This window comes from Balaenoptera borealis, assembly GCF_965194805.1.
Source record: "Balaenoptera borealis genome assembly, chromosome: 9".
NCBI lineage: Eukaryota > Metazoa > Chordata > Mammalia > Artiodactyla > Balaenopteridae > Balaenoptera > Balaenoptera borealis.
In genome coordinates this window covers 111,789,859-111,806,825 of record NC_138873.1, presented here as the reverse complement: position 1 = coordinate 111,806,825, position 16,967 = coordinate 111,789,859, and the positions used below count along the sequence as shown (strand labels likewise).

At 37.8% G+C, this 16,967-nt stretch overlaps 1 protein-coding gene and 1 long non-coding RNA gene across 3 annotated transcripts in view; one reads left to right on the top strand and one right to left on the bottom strand.

The window, feature by feature from the left end:
- Nucleotides 1–16,967, top strand: part of LOC309634743 — a 632,894-nt gene that overhangs the window by 366,728 nt on the left and 249,199 nt on the right. The gene's annotated exons all lie outside the window — the stretch shown is intronic.
- CD109 (CD109 molecule) overlaps nucleotides 1–16,967 on the bottom strand; it is a 132,608-nt gene that overhangs the window by 33,245 nt on the left and 82,396 nt on the right. For both annotated transcript variants that reach the window (XM_082405031.1, XM_082405032.1), the window contains 4 exons: nucleotides 6,595–6,669; nucleotides 6,004–6,061; nucleotides 2,373–2,502; nucleotides 1,354–1,471 (listed from right to left, as the gene is read on the bottom strand). In XM_082405031.1, the coding sequence (XP_082261157.1) occupies nucleotides 1,354–1,471; nucleotides 2,373–2,502; nucleotides 6,004–6,061; nucleotides 6,595–6,669 (381 nt within the window). The remainder of the gene's footprint in view (nucleotides 1–1,353; nucleotides 1,472–2,372; nucleotides 2,503–6,003; nucleotides 6,062–6,594; nucleotides 6,670–16,967) is intronic.

The window sequence follows — 16,967 nt, the reverse complement described above, 5'->3', positions numbered from 1 at the left end:
CCAGCGTGTCTGAGGCCACAGCTAAGTCTCTCTTCTTCTACTCTGCCATGTTGATTCTACCATTCTTCTTCTAAAGCCACTGGCCAAATGAAACAGCATCTGTTTTGGACTCATGTGAAAAGTCTAAATGATGTTTTGCCTGCTACCCTGTAACATATACATACACATACTTGTGCTTCCTCATTGGTCACCCAACTCTGATAGCAGTGGCCACGCTTCTCACTGGCAGCAGTTAATCCCCTCCTAGAGGTTTATTTGGACATTTGTGGAAGCATCAGACTGTCACAATAGTGTGCTCTTGGCACTTAGTGGGTGAAGGTCTGCGTGCTCAGGACAGTCCCAGACAAGGAAGAATTGTTCCGTGTCCCTCATGATTCTTGAATGTTCCTTCATGTAGATAAAGTACCTGCTTATAATGACCTGGGCTTACAACCTAATTCCAACGTATATATAAACCCAAAACATCTGTCAGTATACAACTATTTTGTAAATCAAGAGGAAACTACACTTTGTTTTGTAACTCTTTCAAAACTTGTTCACTATTTCAAAACTTTACATCACCTCAGGCAGCACCACTCAAGGTTTTTGAGTTGCTAAAACAATACACGTATATCAAACTGCATGTGCAGCTGTTACACATAGGGTGATTCTATGCACGGTGTAAATATTCAAATATGGTACTATGCCTTCTAGTGTAACTAGGCCTGGTCACTTACATACTGAAAAGTATATTATTTTATTATACATTACTTTCCTTTTATTTCTCCTCACTATTTCACTTAGGGCATCTTATTGATTTTTTTTAAAATTGAGTGTGCAGGTATATTATATTTTCTACGCATTTCATTTTGCATAGATGGTAGAGGGACAGAAAGAATAGCTGTTATAAAAAGGTGGCTTCAGGTATGACAGAGGTGAAAGCTACTGGTCTAAGACCAGTCACGGCCATTACATTCCTCTTGTCAGTGATGGGTTTAGGAAGCGACATGAGATGTAATTTGACCAAAGAGATGTGAAGGAATGTTTGCTAGGGGACATTCTGAGAAGTTCTGCTTGTCCTTAAAGAGGGACGCACGGAAATATTCTCTCTCTTCTGGCCTTTGGAAGTGGTTGGGCTCAGTCAATAATAAACTTTCTATCCAAATCTTAATACAGAGCTAGCATATTTAGCAGTTTAATACAGCTCACATTCTAAAGTGTAAAACAGATGAAAAACAAAAAAGGAAACGCCAAGGAATCTCTAAACTGTGATCAACATCATCAGCAATCACTTTTTTAAAATCCATTGAGGAGCTGACACTTTCTTTGCTTCGTGGCACTGTACCATTTATCAGCAGCCCTTTAATATACTACCTCCACTGGAGTAGTGGTGAGTCCAAGACCTAAATCCTCAGAGATCACAAAAGCAGTTGCAACCCAAGAAGTGATAGAATCAGGTACAGTAACTTCAAATTCTTGGGAAGTCCTGGAACTGAAGTCAAGATAAATATAAAAGTCACCAAACCGAGAACTGACACATTTCAAAATTGGCCAACATAACCTAAAACCATGTTTCGGAAGAATTTTAATTTTCCAAATCATTTACATATCTAAATTGTTTTAAAGATTTAAGCATAAAACAGTAGACCCCAAGTTCTCAAGGAATAGGTCATAATAAGGTCATAACACTGCAGACTGATCCATATTCCAATAAAATCTTTCTACAATGTTTATATCTTCAGAATAAACATCATTTTTCATAAATTTTGTATAGATAATACACTTTTTCAAATTTAACTCCAATTTGTTTATCTCAATATGCATAAAAGTTTCCCTCTGTATCCTAGTCTATGCTGTTGTTTTCTGAGGTTTGACTTGTGTCTTATTTCAAGTTTCTGTAAATAGTTGACTCACAATATGTGTAGATTTCATGATTTACCTGCTCAGTCATCACGCCAGGTAGCACAGAGTTTGTCAGCTAAGCTGAATTCTTTTCAACGTCCACACCCCTTCTTCCTGTGGCTCACAGGGATGTTTTATGAGGAGCCACAAGGCAGAGGGAATAATCATGAGCGCTTCCCATCCCAAGGCAACAAAGGAATTCTCAGCAATCTTTCCCCCATGAGAACCACAAGACTTCAGGGAACTTAAAATCACCCTTCACTAGAAAAATGGCCAGTCTTCTCCATGATGGTACTCTCACTGCCACAATTCACATGCAGCTTTATTAAGTACTATATTTAAATACAATAAATATCATTCTAAAAAACTCTTGGTCCATTTAGTTCTTTATCACTCTATGTTTGTACTTAAACATCAGAAACAGGGCAAAACTTACTTAAAACTAAGGCCAAACACAATATATATGGGCAAAGAACTTTATAAAAGTTTACCCCATGCTGGTGTCTAGCCAAATCCAAGTCTCTGGAAAATGCTTTCTGACACGTGGACTGCTACCCAAAGAAAAGTCATGAAAATCTACCAAGTATCCTTCATTTTCCTCCAAAAACGCTATACGGTCATCTAAAAATAAACATAGACAACTGTTAGGAAAACGCCACTGTAGAGAATGTTCATAAATCTAGTCCACAGAATCACAGCACCTCTCAGCTGATGGGCCTTTAGAGTTTGTCTTGTCCAATCCTCTCGTTTTACAGGGCACCTGAGACCCATAGAAGTCACGTGACTTACCCTAGCCACATGGCCACTATGGCAGAGCCAGAAAAAAAAAAAAAAAAAGTTTGATGGCCCTACAACCAATACCTGAAAAACTACTTAGAGTTCAGCTGCTAAAAAATAACTTAAAGCACGTTTTTAAACTTATCTCCCATTCTGCTCTTCTCCTCTTCTTAGATTCCTTGTGCTGATTGCCTTTGGCTACACCATCCACAAGACGCTAAAATCATCCAGTTTATTAGCTTTTTTCTTATAAAAGAGGCATGCTGACATATAGACACACCTGTCTCTATTCTTTCAACTTTTCTGTAAGCCTAAAATTATTTCAAAAAAAATTATAGTGTAGAAGGTACCAAAGATACCAAGATGAATGTGATGAGCTCCACCCATTGTCTATAGAGGAGGCAGACAAATACATGCTAAGAGTGACAGCGCACATAGGCCAAATGCCCACCATGCAGAGAACAGGTGATTTTACAGCCTCTGCACGGTGGACAGGGTATGGCTAGAGGAGAAAACCCATTCTGCGCTGTCTTCTGCATTCCATTTCCTTACGCCTCCAGATAAAGAGTATCTCACACAAGAGAAAAAAAATAAGCTAAGTACAAAGGCATGTCTGGAATATGACAATGTGTATTAGAGAAGAGTGGCATAAAATGAGAACAGAACAAATGCTTGGGTCCAGATTTTAAAATATCAGTTATCCCAGGCTGAAGGATTTGGATTTGATCTTTTAAGTAATGATGACCTACTGAAGGTTTTAAAACAAATTAGAAGCACGATCTAACCCATGTTTTATAATGGTAACTCTGGTCTCAGTGTGAACAGTGGTTTAGAGCTGGGGGAATGAGGCAGGAGAAACAGGGGGCTCCTGCGGCACCCAAGGAGGCATGCTGATGAGCGAGGAGAGAGGAAGGACAGCCTTGAGAAACGACCCTGCTCTGCCTCTCAGCTGGATGACCTCTGTGTGCACCCACGGCAGGCTGTACCTCCCATCACACCCCTCAGCCTACTCCTCTGTGTGCTGTCTTGCCCCACTAGACCAAGCTGGAATCTCCATTGCCTCCTACATGCCAGGCATGCAATTACTATCATCTACTGAATAATGAATGAACAAACTGGATCTGAGGGATAAGACAATAGGTAATTGCAGACTTGTGAGTGCCAAACATGTGCTACGCACTTTACATCCTTTTGGATGTAACCTCTTAACAACTCTGTAATATAGGTAATATTATTATTCCTATAATTCAGGGAGAAACCTGAGGTTTAGGGAGCTTAATGCATTTTCTCAGGGTCATAAAGCCAGAATTCAAAGTCAGAAGTATTTAATGGCAAGTTCCTTTCTTAACCACTATGCTGTTCCACATTTGACAGAGAGAGAGGAAAGAATTAAGGATGAGTTCCAGGTTTCTGATGCGGACATGTGGGTAGATGATAATTTCATTAACAGAGATGTGGAATCATATCAACTCAAGAGCTCATATATCAGTCAAATCATATTAGGGAAAAGTGATGGTTTGTGACATATCAAATTTAAGGTTATTTTGGGGGCATCAGGGTGCAGAAACAGGGGTAAGATAAACAGTCAGGGTGTTCCAGAGTTGAGTTTAATGGGAAAGATGTCATGCAAGGACAAGGGACTAGGGAAGAATTCTACCAAATTGACTGACCATGTTGTTCAGGTACTAGGGGCAAATAGGGGCAGAAGGAGACGGTGACCCAGAATAACCAGGAGAAGCCAAGACCAAAGAAGACATTTAACAGAATTAGGGGAGTGAGGGCACATGCAAGGTAGGAGGACAGGCATTTGAAAAGTTAGGGGTAGGGCAGTTGTCAGGTGATGACGTGACCTTATAACTACTGCTGCCACAGTGGTGATCACGGGACAGTGCCCATTAGATGGGCCACCCACATGGACATTCAAATCCTTCACAAAGGAGTAAGACTGAATCTTCTGTGAGAGTCATCAATGTATACAGAGGGAAAGGGAAAGTAGGTGACTGAATGTTGATTAAAGGATCTGTAATTGAAATTTTTTGAGCTTCAAATGATAAGGGGCTCTTAACTGAGGGTTGTTGAACAGTGGTCTTGAAGTAGCTGAGAGAACACTGAACCCTATGCACCTACTGACCCTGAACCAGAAAAGAGGCAGAGAAATTAATGTCAATCACTTGAAGGTTTTTAGCAACATAATATGCTAGTAAGAGTATCAGGCTTCTTCTGTTACAGTGAAAAGGTAGAAGGGTCTCAGAAAAGGTAAAGATTACAATAAGTATTACAAACAATAGAATGAGTATTACAGTGTGCACCAGGATTCAATAAGCAAACATCAACAAAGATGGGTAAAAGCTGAGACTGACAGAGAGAGAATGGAAAAGCATAGATTGGTCTGGAAGGCTGCCTAGGATAGATTACATGAAGAAAGCTAAATGTGCCACGTGTCTTTAATACATAGAGATCATAATGATTTCATAAAATCTTTAAGACTATAAAATTATTCTTATAACTTCAGGACAGAGGGTCAGGTGTCCTGTGGTGTCAAGAAACAACCCAAAGCTGGAGAGCCTGGGGCTTAGTGTGGACTAACTGGGAACAAGTGACAGAAACAGGGAATTCATGGATAGAAACTATGATAGTTCTGTGGCCTTTCAAGATGATTTCGTATGATTTTACCTGAAAGAAAAGAGAACAACTTCTAGAATTAATCAGTCTCATTTATACATTTCCTTCAGTCAAAATGTTTTATGACTTCTTCCTAAAAGCACACTTCTTTTAATTAGTTGGGTGGTCAACTCTATTTAGCAATCCAGGGAACTAGGATGTACAGATGTGACTCTGCCCGCGAAGAACTCAGATTGAGGAGACAAGTGCGTGCATGCGTGTGTATGTGTATGTGTGTGTGTGTGTGTGTGTGTCTTGACAGCACACTTTATGACATCTGGGCTATTTTCTAGGTGAACAATGAAAAGCTAGAGAACAAAAATGTTTCAAAAATACATTGCCCCTTTTAACTGATTCCAAAATAACACCACAGTTTACAACACAAATTGGAGGCATAAGATCTTCCAATATGTCCAAAAATATAACCATGTCAAAAAATTACAGAGAGCAAATGGAAAGCATTCATTACAAAGATCTAGACAGGAGGTGAAAAACACTCCATGTCATGGTCCAGATGTACTTTCAAGTACATTAAACTGCAAACACTGTAGGATAAGAGAACAGAAAATGAAAATTACAATATTCATGTTCAACCAGAAAGTATTCATACTTACATAAGTAACTATAAACACTTGAGATGAAAGACTTAATTACTTTAAAAGCACTTTGCCAGATTTCACTTACAAACATCAATGAAATCCTTCACAAGGTTTGCATCTGTCAACACCCAGAGGCCACACTCCTAGAAAGAATAATTTTAATTTTCTTTTAAATAAAACTTTAAATGTCCTCTAAATTGTCAGACTCCCATACTCCTAACTCACTCTTGCTCATTTGTTTTTTGTGTAGCATGTGAAAGTAGTTCCCTTTTTTTTTTTAACTCTTGCTCATTTTTGAAAGTTTAGGTACATACATGAGTATATATTCTCTCTCTCATACCCAGGCACAGATATACACACACACACACACACACACACTCTCACATGAAGAAAGAGACATTTCAAGGTCAAGGGAAGTGATATAAAAGAAAGAAATTATAATGACAAATTCCATTATTTCTCTAATGGTGAATTTATTTATTTGCTTTTAAAACTAGAAGGATGACTATCTTTCCATTTCAAATTACACTTATATAACACATTTAATAAAAGGTTAAATTAAATAAATTTAATAAGAGGCTAACATTTCAAAATTTAGATAATTGATTCTGAAATTAACTTTGCAGCAGTAAAATATATTAATATGTTTTCAAATTATATAGCAAACTAAACATACCTGAAAGACTGCAAAAGAATTCATGAACATGCCTAAATAATATCCTGTGTTATAAAGTTCCAGTTCATGGACCACCTAAGGAAAGATAAAATATACGGAATGAATGCATTCATATCAACCTGTTCTGCCCTCTCAACAGTTCTGATATATACCTTAGATAAGAGACAGCCCATATGCTTATCAAATTTGAAAATGACACAAATGGAGGAACAATGAATATGTACATGCCATGTTCATAATTCAATCAGCCAAAATTACATTTCTTTTTTAAACTTATTTTTATTCTGTTCAGCAATCCAGAATGCTTAAGAAGTGTGGGCTTGTTGACAAGACCAACACGTAGAGATCAGCATTAAAAATGACTCATACTTTTGACAGAGATAAATGGGTTCAATTTGATGGCTAATATAAGTTCTAAAAAATGTCAGTTAGGGACTTCCCTAGTGGCACAGTGGTTAAGAATCCGCCTGCCAATGCAGGGGACACAGGTTCGAGCCTTGGTCCAGGAAGATCCCGCGTGCCATGGAGCACCTAAGCCCGTGTGCCACAGCTACTGAGCCTGCACTCTAGAGCCCACGTGCCACAACTACTGAGACTGCGTGCCACAACTACTGAAGCCCACGCACCTAGAGCCCGTGCTCCGCCACAAGAGAAGCCACTGCAATGAGAAGCCCACGCACCACAACAAAGAGTAGCCCCCGCTTGCTGCAACTAGAGAAACCCCACACACAGCAACGAAGACCCAACGCAGCCAAAAATAAATAAATAAATTAATTTTTTTTTAAAAAGTCAGTTAACTAAATTTTTTAAAATAACACAAAGAGACAGTTCACAAAAGAGGAAACACAAATTATGAATAAGCAGAAAAATATTCAACCTTATCGATAATCAAAGTGATGCAAATTACATCAATGAGATAGCTCTTCAATAACGAGATATTTGCATGTATCCCATTAGCAATGCTATTTTTTAAGAACAGTACTCATTGCTAGCAAGAGTGAGTAAAATAGGCTAAAAGAGTGAGTAAAATTGGTACATATAAACACAGAATTAGAATATGACCCAGCAATTCCAATCCTACATATATACCCAAAAGAACTGAAAACAGGGACTCAAAGAGATATGTGTACACCAGTGTTCATTGCAGCATTAGTTACAATAGCCAAAAGGTAGAAATAACCTAAGCATCATCAATAGAAGAATAAACAAACAAAATGTGGCATATATATACAATGGAATATTATTCAGCCATGAGAAGAAATAAAGTTCTGATACATGCTACAGCATGGATGCACCTTGAAAACATTGTGCTCAGTGAAATAGGCAAACACAAAAGGACAAATATTGTATGATTCCACTTACATGAAATATCTAGAATAAGCAAATTCAGAAAATCAGAAGTAGATTAGAGGTTACCAGGGTTGCTAACAGAAGGGGGTAATGGAAAGTTATTGCTTCATGGTCACAGAGTCTCTGTTTAGAGTGATGAAAATTTTGGAAATAGACAGTTATGATGGTTGTACAATGTTATGAATGTAATTAATGCCACTGAACTGTACTTCTGAAAATGGTTAAAGAGGCAAATTTTATGTTATATATATTTTACTATGGTAAAAAAAGTTAAGATATTACACGCTTTTTGGTAACTATTTTGATACATTTCCCTTATTTACATTAGCATTAAGACTGACAAACTAAGACAAAGACAGGGAAAAAATTACTAAAGGTTCTAAGTGTAAGTTTAAAAACACACCAAGTTTAAAATTAAACACCCAAACCACTGCTTCTGCTATACTAACAACACCACTGCTACATCCATGTTAAGTAAACATGGTGCTAGAACAGGTACCAAGAAGAAAACAATGGAATGAGAAAACAGAAAATTTCATAATATCTCAACAAGCTAGCCAATATAGTTAGCTCAACTATAGACAACGGAGCCAGAGCCAGATAGGATAGAGAGAAAAGGTTTTCATTCCATAACTCCAACTCTGCCACAGAACACCAATATGTGCAAGATGTCCTTCTGCTGACACTCAGGTGCGAATCGATGGAATTATCTAGGAAGAAGCATCTCTTGCATAAAGAAGTCCTCCTTTTCTCACTAGCTCAGTGAAAGGCACTGTCAAAGCTGCAGCAAGGGAAGTCTGGTATCTGAAAATTAGTCCTGGAAGATCTAGGACACTTAAATTATTCCAAGGCATTCAAGAGTCTCTGGGTATCACCTATAAATTTAACAAGAATGAAAGAAACCAAAACAGTCTATTATCATAGGCTCTTGACTCTCTCCTCCAGAGCCAACTCTGGAGAAACAATAAAAGCAAGGAGGAACTTGGATGAGTAGAACAAGAAAGCCCTCAGAAGAGGGAAGGGTATCTCGATTTGGAGTGCTGGAGGAAGCAGATGGCAGAAAGCTGCTACAAATAGCAGTCAGATGACGGTTGGAGGGAGGTTTTTAAATTCTGCTAGTGCTTCTCTTCAGAAGGTAGCCTCAGGACAATCATTCTTGCCATTTCACTGCCAAAACCAGCAGCCAGCAGGCAGGCAGTGTGGCCAGGATAATACAAGGTGAGCACCTCTGCCTTCTGGTGTGAGAGGGCGAGGAAACGTGAACAGACCCCTGGCCTTTAAGCACTTACTCTTCCTCCTCTACTCCTCCAAACCCTCAGGGCTAGGGTCATCACCTCAGGAGACTGCCTCTTCCTGGGCTGCTTTTCCCCAAGAGCTTAAAAGTGAACCGCTGAGTGGAAGGGGACAGCACACAGGGAGGATCAAGAGTAGTTCTCAAGTCCCTGAAGCTCAACCTCTTGCCTCTATTTAAACTCACAAGACATACACAGATTGGAGCCTGGTGTTCAGCCTTCCCCAACAGACATTATCAGAGTAGCAGCCAAATCAACTAGCCATACAACGAGTATAATTTCCATAAAAGACATCCAACTGGACAACATACAACATGTGAAGCAGAATACTGAAAAGTCAGCTCAAGAATTTAAAATAAACATAGTAAATATAGGTAAGGTAAAATATTAGCAATATAAAACAAGAAAAAATATAAGAACCTAATGAAAATAATAGACATTAAAAGTATAACAGCTGATATAAAAGTAGGATATCCATCAAAGTAGGATAGATACAGCTGATGAATAATCAGTGATCAGAAAGAGTCAATTGAGGAACTCTCCCAAAGAAATAAATAAAAGACAAAAGAGACAAAAAACATAAAACAAAAAGCTAAGAGATATGGAGAAAAAAAGTAGAAGTGCCAATCTCTGAAAAGGAGAAGAAATGGAGAGAAAACAACTATAGGAAGAAATAATGGATGTAAATTCCCAGAATCAAAAAATGAAGGGAGAGTATATATTGAAAGGGCAATTCATCATGACAAAGAACGAAAATTCTGTACAACAGCAACATGATCTGGCCAGGGTTGGAGAAGGAGGTGCAGACAGGGAGACACAAAAAGAATGCATAAGAATATGAGAGCACACTAAAATGCTTGCCTTCGCAGATGAAGATACAAATATTGATAATCTTAAGAAATCAATAAGGATAAATAAATATAAGCACAATTCATGAGTTAAGGGCATCTATCCTGGAAATAAAAATAGAATGTATAACTTCCAAAACCACAGAAAGAATAAAAAGAAACAAAAAGGAAGTAGTCTAAATTTTAAAATATGAAATAAAAAAGCAGAAATAAGTCTTAACTAGAGCAAGGACTAATTTGTAAATGGGTTAAATAAGCTTATTAAAAGACACTATCAGATTAGATTAAAAAAACAAAAGCAAAATATAATAATATGCTATCTACAAGATATAGGTAAAACAAAAACTTACAAAAGGTTGAAAATAAAAGGATGGAAAAATATACCAGCCAAGTATATTTGAATCAAAAGAAAGCTGGGATAGCAATCTTAATATCTGACAAAATTTAATGTAAATGTACAGCAAGATATAGAGACAGAGACAAAGAGAGCACGTGTGTGTGTGTATTTGTGTGTGTACATATATACATGGAAGGAAAAATGAAATAATATATTTATTAAGATATTTAGCAAGCTGTAAAATGAAGGATGCTATATGCAGTTAAATCAAACGCAAAATGCTACAGACTTTTTAGAATATAATGTGAATTTAAGTGAAGGCAAGAGAAAAAAAGTGACCAATTGGTTTTAAAGGAGTTTTTTTTAAAAAGGAATGAGAAAAATTTGTTGGATAGACTGAAGAAAAATGTATAATTTTTCTCAAATGGATTGATTTTACAACAAGATGACCAAATTAGCCTATACATATATATCTTTCTTCCTGATGTGTTGTTAATCACTGTAGTTAATCAATCAACGGATGTAGGTTATACAGTCTAGATTTCACTGACAAGGACATATAAAGAATTTACAGAGATTGGTTAAAAATGGCAGAATAGAAGGACATGCGCTCACTCCCTCTTGTGAGAGCACCAGAATCACAAGTAACTGCTGAACAATCATTGACAGGAAGACACTGGAACTCACCCCACATCCAAAGACAAAGGAGAAGCCACAATGAGACGGTAGGAGGGGCACAATCACAATAAAATCAAATCCCATAACTGCTGGGTGGGTGACTCACAAACTGGAGAACAATTATATCACAGAAGTCCACCCACTGGACTGAAGGTTCTGAGCCCCACGTTGGGCTTCACAACCTGGGGATCCGGCAATGGGAGGAGGAATTCCCAGAGAATCAGACTTTGAAGGCTAGCGGGATTTGATTGCAGGACTTCAACAGGACTGGGGGAAACAGAGACTCCACTCTTGGAGGGCACACACAAAATAGTGTGCACATGGGGACCCAGGAGAAGGAGCAGTGACCCCATAGGAGACTGAACCAGACCTACCTGCTAGTGTTGGAGGGTCTCCTGCAGAGGCTGGGGGGTGGCTGTGGCTCACCGCGGGGACAAGGACACTGGCAGCAGAAGTTCTGGGAAGTACTCCTTTGCAAGAATCCTCTGGGAGTCCACCATTAACCCCACCAAAGAGCCTGTAGCCTCCAGTGCTGGGTCGCCCAGACCAAACAACCAATGGGGAGGAAACTCAGCCCCACCCATTAGCAGACAAGTGGGTTAAAGTTTTACTGAGCTCTGCCCAATAGAGCAACACCGAGCTCTAGCTACCACCAGACGCTACCATCAGGAAGTTTGCACAACCCTCTTAGATAGCCTCATCTACCAGAGGGCAGACAGTAGAAGCAAGAAGAACTACAATCTTGCAGCCTGTCAGGAAGAACTACAGTCCTGCAGCTTGTGGAATGAAAACCATATTCACAGAAAGACAGACAAAATGAAAAGAAAGAGGACGGTGTACCAGATGAAGGAACAAGATAAAACCCCAGAAAAACAACTAAATGAAGTGGAGATAGGCAACCTTCCAGAAAGAATTCAGAATAATGATAGTGAAGATGATCCAGGACCTCAGAAAAAGAATAGAGGCAAAGATCGAGAAGATGCAAGAAATGTTTAACAAAGACCTAAAAGAATTAAAGAACAAACACCTAGAAGAATTAAAGAACAAACAAACATAGAAGAACAATACAAAAACTGAATTGAAAAATGCACTAAAAGGAATCAATAGCAGAATAACTGAGGCAGAAGAACAGAAAAGTGACCTGGAAGACAGAATGGTGGAATTCACTGGGGCAGAACAGAATAAAGAAAAAAGAATGAAAAGAAATGAAGACAGCCTAGGAGACCGCTGGGACAACATTAAACACACCATCATTCACTTTATACAGGCCCCAGAAGGAGAAGAGAGAGAGAAAGGACCCAAGAAAATATTTGAAGAGATTATAGTCAAAAACTTCCCTGACATGGGAAAGAAAATAGCCACCCAAGTCCAGGAAGTGCAGAGATTCCCAGGCAGGGTAAACCCAAGAAGAAACATGTCAAGACACAGGGTAATCAAATTGACAAAAATCAAAGACAAAGAAAAGTTATTAAAAGCAACAAGGGAAAAATGACAAATAACATACAAGAGAACTCCCATAAGGTTAACAGCTTACTTCTCAGCAGAAACTCTACAATCCAGAAGGGAGTGCCATGATATATTTAAAGTGATGAAAGGGAAGAACCTACAACCAAGACTACTCTACCCAGCAAGGATCTCATTCAGAATCGATGGAGAAATCAAAAGCTTTACAGACAAGCAAAAGCTAAGAGAATTCAGCACCACCAAACCAGCTCTACAACAAATGCTAAAGGAACAACAAATGCTAAAGGAACTTCTCTAAGTGGGAAACACAAGAGAAGAAAAGGACCAACAAAAACAAACCCAAAACAATTAAGAAAATGGTCATAGGAACATACATATCAATAATTACCTTAAATGTGAATGGATTACATGTTCCAACCAAAAGACACAGGCTCCTAAATGGATACAAAAACAAGACCCTTATATATGCTGTCTATAAGAGACCCACTTCAAACCTAGGGACACATACAGACTGAAAGTGAGGGGATAGGAAAAGATATTCCATGCAAATGGAAATCACAAGAAAGCTGGAGTACCAATACTCATACCAGACAAAATAGACTTTAAAATAAAGAATGTTACAAGAGACAAGGAAGGACACTACATAATGATCAAGGGATCAATCCAAGAAGAAGATATAACAATTATAAATATATATGCACCCAACATAGGAGCACCTCAATACATAAGGCAAATGCTAACAGCTATAAAAGAGGAAATCAACAGTAACACAGTAATAGTGGGGGATTTTAACACCTCACTTACACCAATGGCAGATCATCCAGACAGAAAGTTAATAAGGAAATACAAGCTCTAAATGACACAACAGACCAGATAGATTTAATTGATATTTATAGGACATTTGATCTGAAAACAGCAGATTACACTTTCTTCTCAAGTGCACACAGAACATTCTCCAGGATAGATCACATCTTGAGTCACAAATCAAGCCTCGGTAAATTTAAGAAAATTGAAATCATATAAAGCATCTTTTCCAACCACAACGCTATGAGATTAGAAATAAATTACAGGGAAAAAAATGTAAAAAACAAAACACATGAAAGCTAAACAATACGTAACTAAATAAGCAAGAGATCACTGAAGAAATCAAAGAGGAAATCAAAAAATACCTAGAAACAAATGACAATGAAAACACTATGATCCAAAACCTATGGGATGCAGCAAAAGCAGTTCTAAGAGGAAAGTTTACAGCAATGCAACCCTAGCTGAAGAAACAAGAAAAATCTCAAATAAACAATCTAACCTTACACCAAAAGGAACTAGAGAAAGAAGAACAAACAAAACCCAAAGTTAGTAGAAGGAAAGAAATCATAAAGATCAGAGCACAAATAAATGAAATAAAAACAAAGAAAACAATAGCAAAGATCAATAAAACTAAAAGCTTGTTCTTTGAGAAGATAAACAAAATTGATAAACCTTTAGCCAGACTCATCAAGAAAAAGAGGGAGAGGACTCAAATCAAAAAATCAGAAATGAAAAAGGAGAAGTTACAACAGACACTGCAGCAATACAAAGCATCCTAAGAGACTACTACAAGCAACTCTATGACAATAAAATGGACAACCTGGAAGAAATGGACAAATTCTTAGAAAGGTATAACCTTCCAAGACTGAACCAGGAAGAAATAGAAATATGAACAGACCAATCACAAGTAATGAAATTGAAACTGTGATTAAAAATCTTCCAGCAAACAAAAGTCCAGGACCAGATGGCTTCACAGGCGAATTTTACCAAACATTTAGAGAAGAGCTAACACCCATCTTTCTCAAACTCTTCCAAAAACTTGCAGAGGAAAGAAATAGAAGAAAAAAATATTGCAGAGGAAGGAACACCCCCAAACTCATTCTACGAGGCCACCATCACCTTGATACCAAACCAGACAAAGATACTACATAAAAAGAAAATTACAGACCAATATCACTCATGAATATAGATGCAAAAATCCTCAACAAAATACTAGCAAACAGAATCCAACAACACATTAAGAGGATCATACACCATGATCAAGTGGGATTTATCCCAGGGATGCAAGGATTCTTCCATATATGCCAATCAATCAATGTGATACACCATATTAACAAACTGAAAAATAAAAACCATATGATCATCTCAATAGATGCAGAAAAGCTTTTAACAAAATTCAACACCCATTTATGATAAAAACTCTCCAGGAAGTGGGCATAGAGGGAACCTACCTCAACATAATAAAGGCCATATATGACAGACCCACAGCAAACATCATTCTCAATGGTGAAAAACTGAAAGCATTTCCTCTAAGATCAGGAACAAGACAAGGATGTCCACTCTCACCACTATTACTCAACATAGTTTTGGAAGTCCTAGCCACAGCAATCAGAGAAGAAAAAGAAATAAAAGGAATACAAATTGGAAAAGAAGAAGTAAAACTGTCACTGTTTGCAGATGACATGATACTATACATAGAGAATCCTAAAGATGCTACCAGAAAACTACTAGAGCTCATCAGTCAATCTGGTAAAGTTGCAGTATACAAAATTAATGCACAGAAATCTCTTGCATTCCTATACACTAACAATGAAAGATCAGAAAGAGAAATTAAGGAAACAATCCCATTCACCATTGCAACAAAAAGAATAAAATACCTAGGAATAAACCTACCTGAGGAGGTAAAAGACCTGTACTCAGAAAACTATAAGACACTGATGAAAGAAATCAAAGATGACACAAACAGATGGAGAGATACACCATGCTGTTGGATTGGAAGAATAAATATTGTGAAAATGACTATACTACCCAAAGCAATCTACAGATTCGATGCAATCCCTATCAAATTACCAATGGCATTTTTCACAGAACTAGAACAAAAAATCTTAAACTTTGTATGGAGACACAAAAGACCCCGAATAGCCAAAGCAATCTTGAGGGAAAAAAAATGGAGCTGGATGAATCAGACTCCCTGACTTCAGACTATACTACAAAGCTACACTAATCAACACAATATGGTACTGGCACAAAAACAGAAATATAGATCAATGGAGTAGGATAGAAAAGTCCAGAGATAAACCCACGCACCTATGGTCAACTAATCTATGACAAAGGAGGCAAGGATATATAATGGAGAAAAGACAGTCTCTTCAATAAGTCGTGCTGGGAAAACTGGACAGCTACATGTAAAAGAATGAAATTAGACCACTCCCTAACACCATACACAAAAATATACTCAAAATAGATTAAAGCCCTAAATGTAAGACCGGACACTATGAGACTCTTAGAGGAAAATATAGGAAGAACACTCTTTGACATAAGTCACAGCAAGACTTTTTTGACCCACCTCCTAGAGTAACAGAAATATAAAATAAACAAATGGGACCTAATGAAACTTAAAAGCTTTTGCACAGCAAAGGAAACTATAAACAAGATGAAAAGACAACCCTCAGAATGGGAGAAAATATTTGCAAATGAATCAATGGACAAAGGATTAATCTCCAAAATATATAAACAGCTCATGTAGCCACATATTAAAAAACAAACAACCCAATCAAAAAATGGGCAGAAGACCTAAATAGACATTTCTCCAAAGAAGACATTCAGATGGCCAAGAGGCACATGAAAAGCTGCTCAACATCACTAATTATTAGAGAAATGCAAATCAAAACTACAATGAGGTATCACCTCACACCAGTTAGAATGGGCATCATCAGAAAATCTACAAACAACAAATGCTGGAGAGGGTGTGGAGAAAAGGGAACCCTCTTGCACTGTTGGTGGGAACGTAAATTGATATAGCCACTATGGAGAACAGTATGGAGGTTCCTAATAAACTAAAAACAGAATTACCATATGACCCAGCAATCCCACTCCTGGGCATATACCCAGAGAAAACAGTAATTCAAAAAGACACATGCTGGGAGGGAGATGCAAGAGGGAGGAGATATGGGGACATATGTATTCATACAGCTGATTCACTTTGTAATACAGCAGAAACTAACACAACATTGTAAAGAAATTATACTCCAGTAAAGATGTTAAAAAAAAATGACACATGCACCCCAATGTTCATTGCAGCACTATTTACAATAGCCAGGTAATAGAAGCAACCTAAATGCCCATCAACAGACGAATGGATAAAGAAGATGTGGTACATGTATACAATGGAATATTAGCCACAAAAAGGAACGAAATTGGATCATTTGTAGAGACATGGATGGACCTAGAGACTGTCATACAGAGTTAGGTAAGTCAGAAGGAGAAAAAGAAATGTCATATATTAACGCATACACATGGAATCTAGAAAAATGGTACAGATGAACCAGTTTGCAAGGCAGAAATAGAGACACAGATGTAGAGAACAAACATGTGGACACC